A 15,551-nucleotide genomic window follows, 5' to 3' on the forward strand; every position below is an offset into this window, starting at 1 on the left:
ACCGCCTATGGAGCGTCTCTTTTCCAGTCGTCCCAGGGCAATGAGACCATTTTGGATTCGTGCCAAGCATTTGCTTGAGTCCCTTGGTGTGGAGCGTGTGGCCCCCCAATGACAAGTTTTTACTCGCCTGCCTCCCTGGTTGTTCCAGAGGCCCAGTGTCCTTTTAGACTTGTCGGAGTACCGGAGGAGCTGCACACCTGCATTTGTTTTTATCTCCTTATTTTCTGATATTTTACACCAGCATCCCGACCATGTACCAGTATTTACGGATGGCTCTAAACAGGGGGACTCTGTTGCTTGTGCTGTTGTTTTCCTTGATCGAGTCGTCAAGTTACGGCTTCCTGCGGCGTTTACCATCTTTGATGCTGAATTGTTTGCAATCTTGCGAGCATTGGAGGAGATGAGATGTGTTCCTAGTCTTAAGTTTCTCATCTGTTCTGACTCCCTGAGTGCCCTTCAGACCATGCAACACTTGTACCCAGCGGATACGGTCGTCCAGAACATCCATGATGCCCTACTCCACCTGCAACAGCAGGAGAAGTAGGTTTCTTTCTGCTGGGTGCCGGGGCACGGGGGTAGTAGGGGAAATAAACTGGCGGATGTAGCTGCCAAAGATGCTTGTTCCCTCCCTCACATTGTTGAATGTGCCGATCCCCTGCATGCTGTTAACTCCCTCCTGCGTTTTCGTGTTATGCGTCAGTGGGAAGAGGAGTGGCTGGCAGTCGGTGAAAATAAGCTGTGTCTGGTCAAGGCCACCACGCGGCCATGGCGTACGTCCTACCAGTCATGCAGGCGGGATGAGGTTCTCCTGACTCGCCTCCGCATCGGGCGCAGTCCCTTAACGCTTGGTTTTTTACTCCGGCGGGAGGACCCTCCAATCTGCAGTGCTTGTGGAGTCCCGATTACTGTTCGCCACATTTTACTTGACTGTCTTTTATTCTCTGACCAGAGGGTGGTGGTTTCTTTGCCACCAGATTTGCCCTCTATTTTGCAAGATGACGCAACAACTGTGGTTAAGGTCTTACGGTTTTGTGTCCTGTCCAATTTGTTGTTTCGGATTTTAGGGAGGGGGTTTTAATGTGCTGCTGGGTGACTGGCTCACCCACGTTTTAGGTATGAGGTCCGTCAGTCACGATTACATCCTTGTTTCCCTTCGATTTCTGTTCTCCTTTTCTTGTGTTTCCTTTCCTTTTTTAGTGTGTTCCCTTCTCCTCTTGTTTTGCCTTTGTATGTTAGGATTTGGAACTGCGTCAGGTCTGTGTCTTTTAGCTGTTCTCCTTGTTCGCTGTTCGTCTTTGTCCCTTCACTGCATGTGTTCCTGTTTTTATGTGTTTGGGAGCTGATGACCACGCTGTTTAGTGCCTGTAAACCTCAAACACACACACACACACACACACACACACACACACACACACACACACACACACACACACACAGAGGAACTAAATGTCTCCATGAGCCCCTTAAGGCACACCATAGACTACATCTAATTCAAACTTTGACACTACTGTGTGATAGTTACAGTAAATTGATCTTTCTGTTGGGTATATAAATGGTCCCTAGCCTTAGGGCTATCGACAACACTTGACCCTACCGTTCTATCACCAATGCAACCTGAGGTTTGAGACCCAGTAAAGTCTTGTTTTTATGCATGGAGGTTTGGAACATATCAATAGCGCATGCAATCTCATGTGTACCAATAAAAATCCAGTTAAATTTCATGCAGTTTCTATTCCAGAAGTACATGGTATCAATATTTCATTCATCATGGGCATTCATCTGTGCCCACCCCAATCCCCAGGTGCAGGGTTCAGTAACATGTGTTGGTTGGCACGGCTCACTGTTCGACTCTTGCTGCATCCAGTTTTCCCCAGACTCGCTGAGTGTCAACTGCTGGGGTGTCTTCTTGCTTTATGGCTACAAGTACAGAGTTCTGTGCCGAGCTTAGCTGATGGCCCTCATCCCTGTGAACAGGATTGTCACACTGCCTTATCTCCACTGATACTTTGATGATGCTCTTCCAAAATTCATTAGCTCAGCACAACGTTTTTGTTTCCTCATATACAAACATAAGTCCTTCATAGAGGCTATCTTGCGCCCTGCCAATTTATCTTTATGGCCCAGGTGTACGCATCGAATGCGTTCCGTGGAGTATTATGAGATGCAGCACTGTGTTTGCCTGATGTACTGATGGCCAGACTCATAAATGATGCAATATATAACAGTTACTTGCAGTTGTTGTTTGTGCTTCACTGAGACACACACATTTTTTGTTTCCTGTGGTGCTCAAAAATTGGCTTGATGTAGATTTTTCAGAGGATTCTTGTAAATAGTGAAGCCATTTCTACATGTACTCACCACAACATACTTCAAATGTGGTGAGTAGTTCTGTGAGTAAGTTGATGTGTTCACCGCTTTCCCCTGGGATTGCCAATCTCCGTATGGAGCTCTTTGAGGAGATTGCACTAAAAACTGTATGGCTCAAACCAAACACTTCTTCTGTTATGTGGATGACACCTTCGTTGTGTGGGAACACGGCAGTGTGTCCATGATAGAGTACCTGGACCACATGAACAACATCCATCAAAACATACGAGTTCACAGTGGAGCTAGAACAGAATGGATGTCTTCTACTTTTGGACATTCTAAAAAGAATAAAAACAGACGGTACCTTGGGACATACAGTCCACAGAAAGAAGACATACACAGATCTGTACCTTCATGCTATGAGCTGTCATCTTTCAACACTGTGGTGCACTCTGCTGATGGCTGTAGTTCACAGGGTATGTGCCATTTGTGACGAAAACGATCTTCCAGCTGAGCTGCAACAGCTTAGGAATGTTTTGTCAAACGGGTACAGCAAAGTGTAAATTAGACATTAATTGAAGAAAGCATATGATTCAGTCATCTGCAAAGAAGACATAGATGAAGAGGAAGTGAAGTTCACCTTTACCCCCTGTATTGGGCCTCTGAGCCAGAATTGCTGGAATCCTTAGAAAAAATGAAAAAACCCAACTTTTGATAACCACAAAAAAGAAAATACATGTTGTTAAAAAAAAAAGTGTCGAATACTTTGAAGGGTGGTAGTACTCACCAAAACAAGAAAAATAAGTCCAATAAAAGGGGGTCTTGAAATGCATTCTTTCTGAGGTAAGTCCAATAAACATGGGTCCAGAAGTGTGTGCTTACTGCCATAAACATTTATTTACAGGTGGTGTTCAACATGGCATCCATTCAAGAAATGCACCCCTCTGCCCTCCATTGTAAGGAATGACACACACTTTGAAATATACCTAGTGGTTGTTGTACGTGCTGACATGCATTGAAGACGCGACCCTGGAGTGCAGCATAGCATTGATTGGCGTGGCATAGACCATTTTCTTCAAGTTTCCATGTAACCAAAAGTCTAGGCGATTGAGGTCTGGGGAACGAGCAGACAAACAAGGTGCCTCCCCTGACTAATCCAGCGGTCCTGAAATTTCTATGTCAGATGTTCACGCACATTGTGATGAAAGTGTGTTGGGGTGCCATCATGCTTGCACCACATTTGTATATGTCGATGCAGTGGCACAGCCTCCAGCAGGGTAAGGCAATACATCAATGAGAAATTCCAGATAATGTTCCCCAGTTAACCTTTGTGGTAGCATGTGTGGTCCTATTAATCTGTTGCCAATTATGCCTGCCCAAACCTTGATTGAGAATCAGTGTTGATGCCCTGTTTTCTGAATTGCTTGGGGATTTACATCTGCCCATATGTGCTGGTTATATGGAAATTCACACCTCCATCTCTTGAACCCTGCCTCATCTGTAAATAAAATCTTAGATGTGCGCAATGGATCTGTGGCACACTTCTGCAACAGCCATTGACAGAACCGCTGTCTGCCGTGATGATCCTGTGGTCTTAGGGCCTGAACACACTGTAGATGATAATGGGTACAGCAATTGTTTACAAAGTACCCTGCAGATAAGAGAGTGAGACACACCTTCTGCTGCTGCTTATCACCAAACACTGGTCTCAGGGGTTTCTTCCATCGAATGTAGCACACGCTTCTCCACGACAGGCATGTGGACTGTGCGGGGCAGTCCCCTGCCAGTCTTCTGTTGTGTAAGGGTACCTGTATCCCTCAGATGCTGGGAAGTATGCCAAACAGCTTATCAGAGGGCTCTCTGTGATGTGGATATTTTTGTGCGTAAAGGGTGCGGGCTCACATGCTACATCCGCAGCAGAATATTGTGTCCACCATTTCACTTGATGGGAGTAGGCTTCCATTGCTAACAAGTGGTAGAAGAGAGAAAATGTAAATGTACTACACCATTTGTATGTACAAACAGCACAATAATAGTAAACACGTATGTGAATCCGGTTTGGAAGAAAGTAAAACACCATGTTACATATCCAGGGGTGACAGTACTGTACAATAAGGCACACAAACATGATGAAAACTAACGTAGCTTACAACACAACTTGAACCATATAACTTTCTGCAGACCACCTAATGGCAGGTGGATTACTGTAAGACATTGTAATATCCTACCGACACATTTGATGGACCAGTTGTGCAACAACTATGCTAATATCCGCAACCAAGCATCACGCAGCCTTTCCTATAAACGTGGGTCCATCCCAAAAAGTATGTGTTCCTGGATCCATTGTTGTTGGACTTATTTTTCATGTTTCTATGAGTACTACCACCTCTCAAAGTATTAGACACCTGTTTTTGAACACCCTGTGTGTGCATGGCTCAGTAAAGGACAAACTACAACTCCAAATACCTAGTATAAATAGCATCCCTTGCAAGTGTGGCTGACAGTACATTGGACAAATACAGTGCTGCATCTTACATCACTGCATGGAACACATTAGATATGTACACCTTGGGCATAAAGATAAATTAGCAGTGGCAGAACACAGCCTCAATGAGGGTAATTTGTTCTGATTTGAGAACACAAAAATGTTGTGCCGATTGGTAATGGCTTTTGGGAGTGCATCACCAAAGCATCAGCACCATGACAATCTTGTCAACAGGGATGAGCTCTTTGCTGATAATGCACCCAGCAGTTGACGCTCTGCGAGCGTAGGCAAGACTGAATGCACTCCAAGTCAAACTGTTGTCCACAACACCACCCCCCCCCCTCCCCCCGTCTCCTCCTCCCCGCCACCCCTGTCTCTTCGTCCACCCCACCCCACACCTCCTCTTCGCCTCCCACCACAAGCTGCCAAATCCCGTGCCTTGTAGAATGGTAGGAGGGATGGGAAGAAATGGCCACCACAGGTACATATGAGGATTGGGAACCGAAGACTGTGACTTATTGGCAGAACATTTATAAAGTGCAAAGGACTGCTAAAGAGACCGCCTAACATTGGAGCTCCCAATAACTAATAAACCCCTTCCCCCATGTGCCTGCTCGGACCTTGCTGAAGAAGCAGCCACATGTCCACTCACAGGCAGAGCGGGCGATGCCACATGGCCAGCCTCCAAATTGACCCTCCGCCTTGTGCACCGCGAATGCCGCTGTATCCATGGCAAACTCTCCATTATTTCGCCATTACACAGAATGACCTGCCCTTCTTTGAACATTTGTTATGTCTTCCATCAGTCCTATCTGAAGTGGATTCCACACAGTGCAACAAGTTGGCGGTTGCAGAGCACTGCTTCTCCAAAAATCACGAAATGGACTACCAACATACCAATGTCTTAGGGAAATAGCGGAAAGGTCGGGGAAGAAGGCCAGTGTTCACTCTGTCTGCTTGCCGGGGGGTCTCATCCGAGATGTGGAGGAGGCCCTGCCGGCGGTGATAGAGAACACTGGGTGCACCCGACTGCAAATTTTTGCTCATGTCAGCACCAATGACTCCTGCTGTCTGGGTTCAGAGGTCATCCTCAGTTCGTACATGCGGTTGGCAGAGTTGATGAAATTTCGTTAGAAAATCCTGCCTCTACGAAAGAGCTTTGTTTTATTGATTACCATTAAGGCCTATACTATGTTTGTCCGTCCTCTTCTGGAGTATTGTTGCCTCACTTGTGGGGTCTTATTTCCCTAAGGGGCTCCATCACCTCGTGGGGTGGAATCTGAGGTAACTATTTGTAGTATCGTTCCCAGAACAGATTGCGGTCCTCTGGTTTGGAGGTGAGTAGAAGGCTTAAACCAGAGGCTCAGACGATTCTGCGGAGATCTGGGGTACAAATTTCTCGACCTCCCTTATCAGGTGGAGAAATGTAGGGTCCCCCTGAATAGGTCAGCCATGCACTACACGCAGGAAGCAGCTACAAGGGTAGCGGAGTATGTGTGGAGTGCACATGTGGGTTTTTTTAGGTTACAGGATTCCCTCCCTAGGCCTGACAAGACACCCCCTGAGATGCGGCAAGGTAGGAGTAGGCAAAATGCAACAGGGAATAACAGTATTAATGTGCTAATAGTAAACTGCAGGAGCATCTATAGAAAGGTCCCAGAACTGCTCTCATTAATAAACGATCGTAATGCCCACATAGTACTAGGGACATAAAGTTGGCTGAAACCAGACGTAAACAGTAATGAAATTGTATACTCAGATTGGAATGTATACCGCAGAGACAGGCTGGACAGTGAAGGGGGAGGCGTGTTTATAGCGATAAGAAGTGCAATAGTATTGGAGGAAATTGACAGAGATCCGAAATGTGAAATAATTTGGGTGAAGGTCACGGTTAAAGCAGGCTCAGACATTGTAATTGGATGTCTCTATAGGCCCCCTGGCTCAGCAGCTGTTGTGGCTGAGCACCTGAAGGATAATTTGGAAAATATTTCGAGTAGATTTCCCCCCATATTATAGTTCTGGGTGGAGATTTTAATTTGCTGGATACAGACTGGGAGACTCAAACGTCCATAACGGGTGGCAGGGACAAAGAATCCAGTGAATTTTTTTAAAGTGCTTTATCTGAAAACTACCTTGAGCAGTTATACAGAGAACCTTTTGGTGACAAACAGACCTGAACTATTTGAAACAGTTAACGCAGAGCAGGGAATCAGTGATCATAAAGCGGATCGTTGATCGATGATTTCAGCCGTAAATAGAAATATTAAAAAAGGTAGGAAGATTTTTCTGTTTAGCAAAAGTGACAAAAAACAGATTTCAGCGTACCTGACGGCTAAACATAAAAGTTGTGTCTCAAGTACAGATAGTGTTGAGGATCACTGGACAAAGTTCAAAACCATCGTACAATATGCGTTAGATGAGTATGTGCCAAGCAAGATCATAAGAGATGGAAAAGAGCCACCGTGGTACAACAACCAAGTTAGAAAACTGCTGCGGAAGCGAAGGGAACTTCACAGCAAACATAAACATAGCCAAAGCCTTGCAGACAAACAAAAATTAAGCGAAGAGAAATGTAGTCTGAGAAGGGCTATGCGAGTGGCGTTCAATGAATTCGAAAGTAAAGTTCTATGTACTGACTTGGCAGAAATTCCTAAGAAATTTTGGTCTTATGTCAAAGCGGTAGGTGGATCAAAACAAAATGTCCAGACACTCTGTGACCAAAATGGTACTGAAACAGAGGATGATAGGCTAAAGGCTGAAATACTGAATGTCTTTTTCCAAAGCTGTTTCAAAAATGAAGACTGATCTGTAGTTGCTTCTCTAGATTGTCGCACAGGTGACAAAATGGTAGATATCGAAATAGACAACAGAGGGATAGAAAAACAATTAAAATTGCTCAAAACAGGAAAGGCCACTGGACCTGATGGGATACCAGTTCGATTTTACAGAGAGTACGCGAAGGAACTTGCCCCCCTTCTTGCAGCGGTGTACCGTAGGTCTCTAGAAGAGCGTAGCGTTACAAAAAGGACACAGGTCATCTCCATTTTCAAGAAGGGATGTCGAACAGATGTGCAGAACTATAGACCTATATCTCTATCGTCGATCAGTTGTAGAATTTTGGAACACGTATTATGTTCGAGTATAATGACTTTTATGGAGACTAGAAATCCACTCTGTAGGATCAGCATGGGTTTCGAAAAATAAGGTCATTGAAACCCAGCTCGTGCTATTCGTCCACGAGACTCAGAGGGCCATAGACACGGGTTCACAGATAGATGCCGTGTTTCTTGATTTCCGCAAGGCGTTCGATACAGTTCCCCACAGTTGTTTAATGAACAGAGTAAGAGCATATGGACTATCAGACGAATTGTGTGATTGGATTGAAGAGTTCCTAGATAACAGAACGCAGCATATCATTCTCAAAGGAGAGAAGTCTTCCGAAGTAAGAATGATTTCAGGTGTGCCGCAGGGGAGTGTCTTAGGACTGTTGCTATCCACAGTATACATAAATGACCTTGTGGATGACATCGGAAGTTCACTGAGGCTTTTTGCGGATGATGCTGTGGTATATCGAGAGGTTGTAACAATGGAAAATTGTACTGAAATGCAGGAGGATCTGCAGCAAATTGACGTGTGGTGCAGGGAATGGCAATTGAATCTTAATGTAGACAAGTGTAATGTGCTGTGAATACATATAAAGAAAGATTCCTTATCATTTAGCTACAGTATAGCAGGTCAGCAACTGGAAGCAGTTAATGCCATAAATTATCTGGGAGTACGCATTAGGAGTGATTTAAAATGGAATGATCATATAAAGTTGATCGTCGGTAAAGCAGATGTCAGACTGAGATTCATTGGAAGAACCCTAAGGAAATGCAATCCGAAAACAAAGGAAGTAGGTTACAGTACGCTTGTTCGCCCACTGCTTGAATACCGCTCAGGAGTGTGGGATCCGTATCAGGTAGGGTTGATAGAAGAGAGAGAGAAGATCCAACGGAGAGCAGCGCGCTTCGTTACAGGATCATTTAGTAATCGCAAAAGTGTTACGGAGATGATAGATAAACTCCAGTGGAAGACTCTGTAGGAGAGACGCTCAGTAGCTCGGTACGGGCTTTTGTTGAAGTTTCGAGAACGTACCTTCATCGAAGAGTCAAGCAGTATATTGCTCCCTCCTACGTATATCTCGCGAAGAGACCATGAGGATAAAATCAGAGACATTAGAGCCCACACAGACGCATACCGACAATCCTTCTTTCCACGAACAATATGAGACTGGAATAGAAGGGAGAACCGATAGAGGTACTCAAGGTACCCTCCGCCACACACCGTCAGGTGGCTTGCGGAGTATGGATGTAGATGTAGATGTAGATGTAGAAACTTGGACTGAGAATCTGGAAGGGATGAACACACCAGAGTACGCAAGTGGAAAAGCAGTGTTGGTAGATCGCTCGCAGCATTGTCTGTCTCATTACTTTTCTCAAACAACTCATATATTTGACTTCTGATTAGGAAGTATATTGAGTTTTCTTTGAGATTTTGATACTTTCTTTTGTTTTATGTATCATAAAAATGCATCAAAAACTGGGGAGTCTTTCTCAATACACTGGAACCGTTAAAAGGCAGAGAACTATGCAGATCTTAAGAATCTAGTTAAGATAGTGAGATGAAACTTGCTGCAACTCGAGAACATCAGGCTTTAACGCACTCTTTGGAAACTCCTTCTGCAAGTAAGGCACGACATAACTCAGAGAGAGAATGTCACACATTATCTCACTGCTTACAAACCCTTACTCGAAGAGAGAGCTGCCGAAGCTCTTACCGTGTCCACACTAATCTTTCTCAATCTTTTGAAAGCAAAACAAAATGAGAAGTGTAACTAAGCACTGTTCCTCACTGACACACATTGTCTCGTGTCTCAGACACTTTTACTGAAAGAGAATCCTGACAGAGCGCTGACCATGAGTACCATCCAGTGTCTCGTACTTCAGAAAGTTTCACCAAAAGAGAATCCTTTTTAAGTTCTCAGCATTGTGGCATAGCTGCTTCATGGTCCCTTGAAAGCAGTGACGAACGGATAGTGTAACTGAGACAGGTTGTGAGCACCATTCATTATCTTATGTCTCAGAAATGTTTATGCAGCACGAGAGCACTTAAGTAATCATTAAGATCACCACAATATTGCTGGACTTTTACAGGTCAATGACGAGCACCAACGTTGTTTAGAATTAGCTATGGAGAATTTTGAATGCACGCATTAAGATCATGAGAATTTTACAGTAAGAGGGAGAGACCAACTTAATATATCAGACACAAATAACAACTCATAAAGACTCTTGGCTTTGTGAAAAGGCCTATATTGACACCCCGAAATGATCAAGCTGCAAGAATTAACTCGGACATACTTATTAATGTGGAAGGAGAAAATGTAGAGTGTATCTCTATTAACAGAGTTACCAAGCAAGACCACATATCAATTATCCAGCCAAATTTTTAAATTCTTTTACTGCACATGGCATTCCATTACACATAATTAATTTGAAAAATGGCATCCTGATTATTCTGTTGTGAAGTTTAAGCCCACTGAAACTGCGTAATGGCATGAGGCTGATAGTTACTTCTCTCAAGTGTAACATTGTAGAACCAGAAATTTTGATGGGAAGCAGTACAAGTGAGCAAGTTTTTGCACCCCAAATCCTGATTATTTCTAACAGTTTCCCCATTTCACTTTGATTATGTAAAACTCCTGGAAAGTTTGTTATGATAAACAAAGCAGAAGGCCAGACATTGCATGTTGCAGGCATGGAGCTTAGTGTCAGTTGCTTTTCACATGGCTGGCTATATGTGGCTCTTTCCAATGTTAGTAAAGCAAATAAGCCTAATCATACTATTTCAAATTTTGTCTCCAAAGAAGCATTATCAGTCAAAAATAAAATTCCAGGCTTACAAAGTCTCGGGCATAGCTATGAATAAATATCCGGGTAATGCCAGGTTTTTCACCTAGTATTTTTATTGAATTAAATAGCAAACTGTTTGTGTACAAGAGAAACTTTTCACAATATAATAGCATACTTAATGAGTCTACGTGCCAAAATTTTTAGAATGTATTCGTGAGATTGTATTACTTTCCCAAACTTCCAAATTAATATGGAGTTATATGACAAAGTTTAATTCTTGCTTTGCTGCACAAAACTTTTGCTAATATAACTCAGTAATGCAAAGCATGTGACTGGAATGACAACAGAGGATTGGGGTGGTGCGTAGTGTGTTTGTGTTATTTTATTCCTTTGTAACTGATATTAGGAAGAAGAGAATATATACAGTAAGTAATTAAATTTATTGCTCGAACAGTTCACGAGTGTACTTCCAGACCATTGTGTCCAACGAGCACAATATTTCCACAATCAGACATGTCGCCATCGTCAGGTGTACTGATGAACTGACCTCTTGAGGGCGGGCGGCTGTCTTAAATCCTCTTCCCCCTGTGAGGCGTTCTCTCTGCGGTCCGTGCCCGTGACCGCGCATCGACAGTCGCTGAGCCTCTTGCGTCGGCATCTGTGGTGGCATCGGTGTATTTGCCTTGTCCGCCCTGGTCTCCCGTTCGTTTTCTGTGCTGAGTGTCTTTTTAATTAGACTCAGTGCTGGTTCCCATGTCTTGCTGAGGTTATAGCTGCAGTCTTGGTTGATGAGTCCGTCCCTGATACGATTTTGATAGCCTCTCCAACAATGCTGTCCCAGTATTTAGATGTCTGTGCCAAGACCCTGGTATGTTGGTAGTCCATTTTGTGATTTTTGGAGAAGCAGTGCTCTGCGACTGCCATCTTGGTGGGGTACCTAAGTCGAGTGTGCCTCTGATGTTCTCGGCAATGATCTTCGATGGTGCGCACTGTCTGTCCATTATAAGTCTTCCGACACTGGCATGGAATCTGGTATTGCTGGCCTTCTGCAAACCGATATCGTCTTTGACACTTCTGAATAATGCTCTTGTTTTATTGGGTGGTCAAAAGACAGTTCCTACTCAGTGTTTCCTCAATATTCATCCTATTGCTCTCAATAGTTCGCCAGTATACTGTATATAGGCAGTGCCTATCTCTTCCACCGTGACTTCTTCCGTCTCCACGTGCTGTACTGTAGAGGTGGGGTGGAGAGCGCGTCTGAGCTGCCATTCCGAGTACCCGTTTTTCCGGAATACAGTTTTGAGGTGTTCCAGCTCATGGGGCAGACATCTCAACAACTTCAAGCTGAAAGACTCGGATATCCTGATCTCAGAACCGCTGACACACGGCTGTGGGCGCAGATCGTGGAGAGAATGCTTCACAGGGAGAGGGAATTTAAGATGGCCGCCCGCCCTCAGGAGCTCAGTTCGTCAGCGCACCTGACGATGGCGACATGTCTGATTGCCAAAATATTGTGCCCATTGGACACTTTGGAGCAGCAGTACACCCATGGACTCTTCGAGCAAGAAATATACCGGGTGAATCTGAAGAATCAAATTTAATTTTTTTTATTCGTAACTTGTTCAAGAGTTAGAACTAGTTGGGGAGAATTACATATGTAAGTGTCAAAATCTTGAGAATTTTACTTTGAGTACAACCATCTGTTTCACTCTTAACACATGGTACTGTCCCCATCACTAGGCATGTGTGATGTGATACATCATTAATAAATACTCATATCTTTTTGCTTATTGGTGTTTACAGAGTGTCCTGAGGAGGAATATGATCCTCGATCACTGTTTGAACGTCTTCAGGAACAGAAGCAGAAACGAGAACTGGAATATGAGGAAGCACATAGATTGAGTGAGTAAAACTTGTTGTATTTATATAATTTTGATTGTAATTTTTGTTAACTGTTTATAAAATTATCAGGCCTCCTCTGGTGTAATTTCTACACATTTACTAGATATCATAAACTGAAGCACTCTAAAATCATGTTAGTAAACAAACCCAGTACAGTCCCATTTTTATGCCATATTTTAACTATCGTGTCTCACAGATAGCATTATGTGCCAACAATTAGATGTTTAGTTATTGTATTTACAGTGACTGGGGTAGTTTACATGCTGTTAACTGTGATACAAAACAAGGGCTTCCTTATTCATTAGTAAAATTTTGTTTCTGTGTAGGTCCACAGATACTAAATACTGTGTAAAAGAAGACATGGTCCATTGTAGGTTGTAATTTGAACATTCTTTAATTAAATAAAGAATGTTTACATTTACCAACAAACCGTGTTTTCTTTACGCAGTTGTTAATAATTGAGAAGTACTTGCAGTGCGGTGAAGTGAGTTATGTATTTGATATAGCAGTTGCTATTTGTTGTTATACTGTTCTTGGCCAAGGTAATAAATAATGGAACTCAGGTGCAGTAAGATTCAAACTTTAGTCAAGATTAAATTTGACACATTTGTCTTTATTTACAAATGTCATAATAATCCATCAAAAGAGCTGTTGTATAAGGCAACAACTTTACTTATTGTTTAATATGTACCATATGCTACAACAAATAATGTGACCAATATATAATTAGTTTATTGCTCAACATTGGTGTCTTTATCTACAAAATGTAATAATCCATCAAAAAAGTTGTTGTATGAGGCAGCAGCTTGTATCATCTTGCTCAATACATGCCATGTTCTAAAACAAATAATGTGATCAATATATAACTAGTATATTGCAGAAGTAAATGCAGGAATAAATCCCTTCAGTAACTTGGTAAGACCTTACTTCTCAGAAAAATAAAGTACTTGCCCTCTTCAAATTATGGTATAGAATAGCTTGAATGCAGCATGGTTACTTGCTGAGCAGTTGATCTGGTTTCGATTCCTGGTCACCACAGGAAAGTTGTCTCTTTTACCTAGGAGTTCGTGTTCAACACCATGCTATTCACGAAATTCCAATCTGTCTTGGCATGAGTAATTTTCTTTGCCTCTCACATCACTCCAAATAAGTAATGTAAAATTGCTACACCACGAAGATGACGTGCTACCGAGGCGAAATTTAACGACAGGAAGAAGATGCTGTGATATGCAAATGACTAGCTTTTCAGAGCATTCACACTAGGTTGGCACTGGTGGCGACACCTACAACGTGCTGACATGAGGAAAGTTTCCAACCGATTTCTCATACACAAACAGCAGTTGACCGGGGTCACCTGGTGAAACGTTGTTGTGATGCCTCATGTAAGGAGGAGAAATGCGTACCATCACGTTTCCGACTTTGATAAAGGTTGGATTGTAGCCTATCGCGATTGCGGTTTATCGTATCGCGACATTGCTGCTCGCATTGGTCGAGGTCCAATGACTGTTAGCAGAATATGAAATTGGTGGGTTCAGGAGGGTAATACGGAATGCCGAGCTGGATGGCAATGGTCTCATATCACTAGCAGTCGAGATGACAGGCATATTATCCACATGGCTGTAACGGATCGTGCAGCCACATCTCAATCCCTGGGTCAATAGGTCGGGACGTTTGCAAGACAACAACCATCTGGACGAACAGTTCGATGACGTTTGCAGCAGTATGGGCTATCAGCTCGGAGACCATGCCTGCGGTTACCCTTGACACTGCATCACAGACAGGAGCGCGTGCGATGTTGTACTCAATGACGAACCTGGGTGCACAAATATCAAAACGTCGTCTTCTTCTTATTCTTATTCTTCTTCTTCTTCTTCTTCTTCTTTTTCTTCTTTTTTTTGATGAATCCAGGTTCTGTTAACAGCATCATGATGGTCGCATCTGTGTTTGGCGACATCACGGTGAAAGCACATTGGAAGCGTGTATTTGTCGTGTCCGTACAGGCGTATCACCTGGTGTGATGGTATGGGGTGCCATTGGTTACACGTCTCGGTCACCTCTTGTTCGCATTGATTGCACTTTGAACAGTGGATGTTATATTTCAGATGTGTTATGACATGTGGCTCTACCCTTCATTCGATCCCTGCGAAACCCTACATTTCAGAAGGATAATGCACGACCGCATGTTGTAGGTCCTGTACGGGCCTTTCTGCATACAGAAAATGTTCGACTGCTGCCCTGGCCAGCACATTCTCCAGATCTCTCACCAATTGAAAACGTCTGGTAAATGGTTGCCGAGCAATTGGCTCATCACAATACTCCAGTCACTACTCTTGATGAACTGTGGTATCGTTTTGAAGCTGTGTGGGCAGCTGTACCTGTACATGCCATCCAAGCTCTGTTTGACTCAATGCCCAGGCGTATCAAGGCCATTATTATGGCCAGAGGTGGTTGTTCTGGGTACTGATTTCTTAGGATGTATGCCTCCAAATTGCGTGAAAATGTAATCACATGTCAGTTTTAGTATAATATATTTGTCCAATGAATACCTGTTTATCATCTGCATTTCTTCTTAGTGTAGCAATTTTAATGGCCAGTAGTGTATAATTAGTACATTGCAGGTGGAAGTATGGGAATTCCTTCAGTAACTTGGTAAGGCCTTACTTCTCAGAAAAACAAAATACTTGCCCACTCAAATCATGATAGAGAATAGCTTGTTATGTTCCTGTTCTCATAGTTCACTACTCAGACTGGACATAGATTAACTGTAATAGCAATTTACTCCACTGCATTTCTAGTTATTCAAGAGCAGGAACTGAGAGAAATATTGTACTCAACTTTTTGGTTTGATTATAGTCATTCCATTGGCTGCCTGAATTCTTTCAATTTAGTATACAACTTGTGGAACTGATTTTTTATTAAAAAAAAATTAACATGTAATTTTGGATAATACTTCAATTTATCTT

General features: G+C 43.1%; 1 protein-coding gene across 5 annotated transcripts in view; it reads left to right on the forward strand.

Annotated features, from left to right (window-relative positions):
- The window catches only part of LOC126278007 (PSME3-interacting protein), a 74,698-nt gene that overhangs the window by 9,009 nt on the left and 50,138 nt on the right, over positions 1-15,551 (forward strand). For all 5 annotated transcript variants that reach the window (XM_049977707.1, XM_049977709.1, XM_049977706.1 and 2 more), the window contains exon 3: positions 12,490-12,588. In XM_049977707.1, coding sequence (XP_049833664.1) covers positions 12,490-12,588 — 99 coding nt within the window. The remainder of the gene's footprint in view (positions 1-12,489; positions 12,589-15,551) is intronic.

This window comes from Schistocerca gregaria, chromosome 6, assembly GCF_023897955.1.
Source record: "Schistocerca gregaria isolate iqSchGreg1 chromosome 6, iqSchGreg1.2, whole genome shotgun sequence".
NCBI lineage: Eukaryota > Metazoa > Arthropoda > Insecta > Orthoptera > Acrididae > Schistocerca > Schistocerca gregaria.